General features: G+C 35.0%; 1 protein-coding gene across 1 annotated transcript; it reads right to left on the bottom strand.

The window, feature by feature from the left end:
- Positions 1-5,978: 5,978 nt before the first annotated feature.
- LOC127087915 (uncharacterized) lies at positions 5,979-6,522 on the bottom strand. The gene is made up of 2 exons (XM_051028836.1): positions 6,353-6,522; positions 5,979-6,240 (listed from the first exon to the last, which is right to left on the bottom strand). The coding sequence occupies exons 1-2, from the start codon at positions 6,520-6,522 to the stop codon at positions 5,979-5,981; spliced, it is 432 nt and encodes a 143-aa protein (XP_050884793.1).
- Between the last annotated feature and the right edge of the window lie 1,163 nt (positions 6,523-7,685).

Consider the following 7,685-nt stretch of genomic DNA (forward strand, 5'->3'; position numbering starts at 1 on the left):
CAAGGATCAAAGCATGTGAGCTAAGCAACCTACAAAACAAACAAGTTAGTCATGATAAATAAACAAGCATCAATCAATTTGTATTGATCTCCCTAAGGCAATTGCATCTTAACCTGAAAAAATGAACTCAAACGTGAGCAACAGGACCACTAGGACGAGCCTAGGGTCAAAAGGGATGAGAAAGTCAAAACAGCAAGTGGCAAGCATCCAAAATCAATTTCAAACAATCAAGAAACAAGCTCAATTGGTTCCACAATCATATCATTCATCATCATCATTTTATAAGCAAAAGAAGTCAAAGCATGGCATATGGAAGCTCATAGAAGTCAATAGCAAGGCTCAACTCAAAACCAATCATAAACAATTCCAAAAATTCTCAAATAATTCAAGATCAAACATAATCCCTAGCATGGTAAGCATGTCAAATTTCAACCAAATTGGACAAGTAGAAGGTGGTCAATGAAAATCAGAAAGGCAAAACAATTTTGAACATGCTCAAAGAAGTCAACCAAACATGTACCAACTTGAATAAATCATAAATCAGTGATAGCAAATGATAAATGAATGGGACTAACACCATGATAAACCTTAAGATGTCTACTAATCACATGTCAAATTTCATGTCCATCTAATAAAGTATGAGAATTTCACAAATGAAATGGGAACATGTATCACAAAAAGTCAACATATGACCAAACAGGGGAGAAAAATCTCAAACAATTAGGAAATGCCACAAATAATTCCAAGAAAAATCACATGTAAACAATACATACTCAAGTACTTTCATGCAAAAATTCAATCCAATTTGAGGTCAAGAGGCATTGTATTGAAAATCATCAAGTTGCACATCATTGGTGTGACACAAATTGTCACACCCTAATTCAAAAAATCATAACTCACAAACCGGCAATGATAAATTCACAAACTCTACACCAAAATCACCATGAATGTGTCTAGTTTAAGCACAAAAAAATTGGGAGCCATTGGATAAAGCATCATCATTTCACAATTGTTTTGGCAAAAGGTACAAAATATGGACACATGAACAAAACCCTAGCACCAATTAAAATCCAACCATCCAAAAATTCAGGAAAAATCATGATAAAATACTAGAGACCATGCTGAGCATTTAGCAAAAATTCCCATGAAATTTGGATCACAAATGAATGATCTATGAATCTTGCAAGTTGAGCATATCAAATGAAATAAAAATTGAGAAAATAAATGATTTAATTGAATTTAAAACCGGAAATGGCATTGTGGTAATTATTGGGGAATTTAAATGAAACGGTGTGCATTGGATAGCCTGCGTGTCACATGCTGATTGGTGACATGGCCCAGAAGTTTGGAGGAACATGCAATGTAAAGGCGAAACGTGTTTCTGGGCAGGAAACTAGGGTTTTCAGGCAACAGTAAGCTTCATCTTCATCAATCAAATTCGAAAAAATTATTTTTCCAGAAATTCGAATTGGAAGCATCATCGTGATCAGCAAACAACAAACATCAACATTCCAAAAGCCATTTTCTATAAATTAAACTATCCAATGAGAAATAAGCAAAAACAAGTTTGAATGTGAAACTTAAAACCCAGATTTCTCACACATAGCTCAACCATTTAGCACGATTCAAAGCTTAATGAAACCAGCAAACAAAGATCTATAAGAACCAAGCCATGGTTTAGCAAATAAGGAGATTCGAGTTCTTACTTAATTTTGAAGCAAATGATGAAACAGTGTTGGTTTGGTGAGGAAAGCTCGAAACAGGTACTCCAATAGCTTCCACAAGATGTATGGAGGAGGATCCTAGCTCAGCAAGGCATGAGATGATTCAAACAAAAATCTGCCATGGATGAATGCTTGAAGAAAACAGAGCTTGTAATGCGGTTACAGTTGGTTTTTTAAGCTTGAAAGGTGCTCCAAATGGTGGGTAGATGATGTAGTGAGCAAGGCAAGGTCGAGTGCTTCACAATTTTTCAAAGAAAAGTTCAAAATGCAAAATGTCCAACTTTGAGAGAATGAGATTTTTCTGTGTGTTCAGAGGCTGCTAGGGCTTCCTTCAGAAAGAAAATGATCTTATATACTGCTGTTTAGCATGCTAAGCATCATTAGTGAACTTGGTAATTGGCATTTGGTAATTTTAGTGTTTTGCTAATTTGGCCATTTTTACTTAAGTGCATGGTGCAAGATGCTGCAGCTCGAATTGGGCCTTCAAACAAGTTTCAAATACAATTTCTGAACTATTCCAAATGGCCAAAATGATTAAAAATGGTTATTTCAAAAAGTCAAATTTCAACCTCACTTGAAATTAATTCATGTAAGTTCAAAAATGCCATTTTGATCTATAATGTTTTGGTGAATGATGGTTGCATATTTGGAAAGAGGGGATCAAATGTGACTTGTTGCAAAAAAACCCCACCCAATTTGGCCAAATGGTTTGAGAGATATGGCCTTTCGAAGTTCAAAAATTTTGGAGAATGAATTGATCATAACTTGCCAACCATACATGGGAATTGAGTGTTCTTGGACTTTTTGGAAATGGGAGAACAAGATCTTCAACTTTCATGTTGGGCAAAAATTCATTTGAAGCTTGTATCATGATGTAAGTTTGAGGATCAAGACTTTCCATTTTTGGCAAATTCCAATTACAGGTCAACTTTCTATTTCTGGAAATTTCTTGTCTGGCTTCAAATTCTTCCATGATGATGTTTGACATGTTATATGAAGACTATATGGACATTAATGAGACCTCTCAAACCAATTTCCACCATCAAATCACTGATTAAATGCACAGTTGACCAACAGTTGACTTTTTAGGGTTTCTGGTGAACTGAGCCATGACTGATGACTTCTGAACATCCAATCCTTGACCAAAACACTCCAAAAGGACCCCTAGGTCATGTGAACATGTTGGACCAACCCTAGGGCCTTGTCTCCTTGGAAATTGTACTTGCTTGCTTGACTGACTGATCTCCTGACCAGTTTGACCTAATCTGTCTGATGATCTTGCACTTGGGCAAAAGGACAATGCAATGCTATGCAGCGGACCATGTTATGTTATGACCTAATATGAAAATGTATGTACAAAATGTAAGGTGCAAATTTGAGGTGCTACAGTGTGCAGATACTAGATACAAATTTTGACTTTGAAGAAGTGACGTGTGACGTCATCAGACTTTGAACCTAGTGCACTCTAACTCTAAGATGTGTGTTCTCCAATGATAATCAAGCTCTAGATTACTCTATTCACTGCTTCTAAACATCGCTCATCCAAAGCTTCGAATTATGACTCTGACAAGATAAGCCTCTAACGTTGTCAAGCCCTAAAGTCATTTGCTCAATAAATCTGATAAACTCTGTAACCAAACTCTAGATCAATACTCTGAAGACCAAGGTTTTGAAGACTCCGAAGACCAAGTTCTGAAGACAAGGTTCAAAAGACTCTGAAGACAAGGCTTTGAAGAATATCTCATACAAACTCTGAATCTTCTTCTATGCATGCTTCATCAACTCTCTATCTGAAGCCTCTGAATAGTTGAAGATAAAATCAAAAGGTTTTACTTGAGAAAATAATACATAGTACAAGATTAATATTATGTACATTACACTGATTTCATGGGAAAAGGATTGTACTATTGTACCATTAGGTCTCCCATTTTCACAAAACATCATGCAGAGATACATCTACATTTTTTAATCCCATTTATGCCCTCCAACAAATCTTTTCATTGCCTATATAAATGAGTCTTAGAAGAATGAAAAAAATGCCCAACTACACACTAACAACTACAACGTGAACAATGCATACTGTGAATATTTTGGGAGAAAGAAAAACAAACTCACAAGGAACTTTTGTTCATACATTTTCAAAGAAAATATTTTTGTGTCTAATCTTTGTAATACATTTGTGTAATCTGCTTTCTTAGAAGCAACTTTTTAACACACTTTATTTGTCAACTTTTTAGTTGTATTTCCTTGAGAGATTAAGGTATAGTCATAATTTCTCAAGAAGACATTGACGGCTAGTCTTTGTGGTTGTAATCAAGTTTGGCTATAGTGGATTAAGTTCTTGTGGTAAGGCTAAATCAACTTCACGGGTGGACTAGAGGTAGCTTAGTTAACAACAAACCAGGATAAAAATATTTGTGTTTATTATTTTTATTCTAAGTTCACTCTTTGTTGTTTTGGGTAGCAAAATATTTTCAATCTAGAAACCCAATTCAAACCCTTATTTCTTGTGTTTATGTTACCTTCAGTTTCTCTTATTTGGATGATTGTTTAGTTTTTTTGGGAACAAATGTTTTAATTAAATAATTTTGTTTACAAGACCATGAGAATGTGTTGTTAAATGTTTTATATTTCCATTTCGAGCTATTTAATTTGATGACATGTGTTTTATTTTAAGAATGTGTGACACCCTTTTATGAAAGATACTCTAATTTATTGTATTATTTAGCGAGTCGGGAAATAGGGTGTTACACTTTGTTTTTGAGAGAATACCAGAATATCATCTATAAACACCACGACAAATTGATCCAAGTAAGGGTGAAAAATCATGTTCATATGCTCCATGAATACTCCTAGTGCATTAGACACACCGAAAGGCATGACCAAATACTAAACATGACCATAACAGTTTCTAAATACAGTCTTAGGTATATCCTCCATCTTCACCCTAATCTGATTAAAACCTGATCTTAAACCAATCTTAATAAACACACGAGCTCCTACTAACTGATCCATAATCATGAATCCCCAAAAGAGGATACGGGTTCTTAATAGTAACCTTATTCAACTGCCGAAAATATACACATAATCGCATGCTTCCATCTTTCTTCTTAAACAACAACACTGGTGTCCCCCAAGGTGATACACTAGGCCTGACAAACTTATTCTCTAACAGATCTTCTAGCCGCTTCTTCAACTCGCTCAACTCTGATGTATACATTCTATATGGAGCCATGTATATAGGTATAGTACCATGTACTAAATATATTATGAATTCAACTTTGTGATCAGGAGGAAAATCACCAATATCATTAGGGAAAACATCTAGTAACTCACACACAACAACAAGATTAATAATCATATATTTGCTCTCTATTTTAAAGGAAAAGAATAACATGAGCACTTGAGCATCCTGTTTCAAGGACATCTCTACTTGGTTGGCAGATATAAACCTCAAATATTTACTCTTCTCTGACTCAGGAAGCATCATGGTTTTATCAAAACAATTTATGTGAACATGGTTGAACTCTAACCAGTTCACTCCCATAATAACATCTAGTTGACATGGGGGTAAAAAAAATAATTCAACTCCAAAATATTTGTCATAAATGGATAGGGGACAATCCAAAAAAACTAACAAAATGGTTACAGAACCATTGGTTGGATGACCATATTACCTTTCATAGGATAAACTATCAGGTTTAACTTGATAACGCAATCATGTGATATTAATGAATGTGGCGCCCCCATATCAATGATAGAAATCAAAGGGATGTCATTAAAGAAACATGTACCTTGGATCAAATTATCTGCTCTTGAGACTTCAGCACCAGTAAGAGCAAAGGCTTTCCCTTTGTCTTGGGAATTCTGACCTACACCTGGTTATTTCTTTGATTTTTGACAACAGGTGTTGATGTGGCCCTGCTTTACATAATTGAAACAGGTTAGAGAGGTATTTTTGCACTCAGGGGCGCGATGATCTAGCTTACCACACCTTCCACGTCTCAGAGGAAACGAAGCATCTCGCTCACTCAATCGATTATTGGTTACAACTTTATCATTTCCTTTGACACCTGGGTTTGCATACAACTTGCCACAATTCTGATTAGAAAACTTCTTCTCATTCACACTCTTCTAGTGGGTAGATCTTGCTTTGTTGTCTTCATCATAAATCATGCACTTGTTAACCAACACTGAGAAGTGGTGAATCTCCTGATATCCAGTAAATTGCTTGATATCTGGATGCAACCCATTTTAAAACTTCACACACTTGGAACCTTCAGTATTTACACCATTATATTGAAGACAATACATGGATAGCTTCTCAAACTTTGCTACATAGTCAGCCACAAACATGTTACACTGCTTTAGCTCCAAGAACTTAATCTCCTTTATGGTTACAAACATCTTCTGGAAAATACTTGTCCAAAAACTCATTCTTAAAATTATTCCAAGTAATAGCAGTGCCAGAAGCTTCTGATCCTTGGCGGGTATTCTCCCGCCGATACTTAGCTTCCTTAAACAATATATAAGGTTTAAACAACACTTTATGAGTGTCGGTACATGCCATAACTTTGAAAATCTTCTCAATTTCATGAATCTAAGTCTGGGCCTCATCAAGATCATACCTCCCCTTAAACTTATGTGGTTTATTCTTCTGGAATTTTTCTAGTCCATGAAACTTATCAGCTCCTCCGTTATGATTCTGATTAGCTTGTGAATCTTCATTGGCTTGAGCCATCATATGAGACATTACCTCGAGAGCACTAGCAATCACAGAATCATTTATTCTATCCATTTATTCATGTACACCCAACCATAAACAATTTAACTAGTTTCAATTATGAAGAAAAAGGTTGTCACGGGAAAAAGAACACCGACAGGGTTAACACCCATGTCGTGTGCAAGGGTACTATAAGTTCTTAACACCTAAGCCCGAATAAACATACTTTCTCTGATACCAACTATGTGACAACCTAAACCCCAAATATGATTTATAAAAACATCTAGGAAAGTATGAAGATAAAACAAGGGTGTCACATTGATAAAACATTCAACTTTCAAAATTCAAATGAAATTTTATTTCAAAAACATAGCATAAGTAATTAGTTCAAAAATAAATTAAGGACATAGAAAAGTATTCCATCTCGATGTTACAATATCATAGAAAAACCAAAATGTATACTAATAAGACGACAAAAGGTACGGAGAATGTAATGCAAAAATAAACTACTGAAGAGGCCAACTACACCATCCTCCTTAAAACAACAACTATCATTCCTTAGTCTCAACCATGGAATTATCTGCATAAACGTACAAGATAGAAACATAGAGGCAAGAAAGGGCTGAGAATACATTCTATAAATTAACGGTGTACAAACAACAAGGATAGTATATAACAAGCATATACAGTCAACATAGATGTAAAATATACAATGTCATCATGCAATGCTTACTTCTTCTACTCCCATGCATGTGATACCAATCCTAACACTCGATTGAAGTTCTAAACACTATACAAAAGTCCTAAATAATATATCAAAGTCTTGGATATCAGAGTTATTTTATTGAGTGATCTTTCACACTGTATCGAATCCCTAAGCTAATCTCTAATATACATGATGCATGATCAAACAAATCCAAATAATCTTCATCTGAACCTCCTACTCGAATTACCAACACTTATTGTTAAGGATAACACTGGCCCTTTTGAACCTAAGACATATTATGCACTGGTTCTTCGAACCTAAACATGATTCACATCAATCACTACTTGATAGGGTTAAACATTTATTTGCCTTGAACATAAAACCATCAAATTTCACAATGGCCTAACTACGAGGCGATAATCAATTAAATCAAAAATAATAAATCATAATCATTTTCTCAATAATTAATCACTTAACATAATGGATTAAGTTGAGGAATCAAAGCCTCTACGAAAAATTGGTCAAAACATCA

This window comes from Lathyrus oleraceus, chromosome 1 (genome assembly GCF_024323335.1).
Source record: "Lathyrus oleraceus cultivar Zhongwan6 chromosome 1, CAAS_Psat_ZW6_1.0, whole genome shotgun sequence".
Taxonomy (NCBI): Eukaryota; Viridiplantae; Streptophyta; class Magnoliopsida; order Fabales; family Fabaceae; genus Lathyrus; species Lathyrus oleraceus.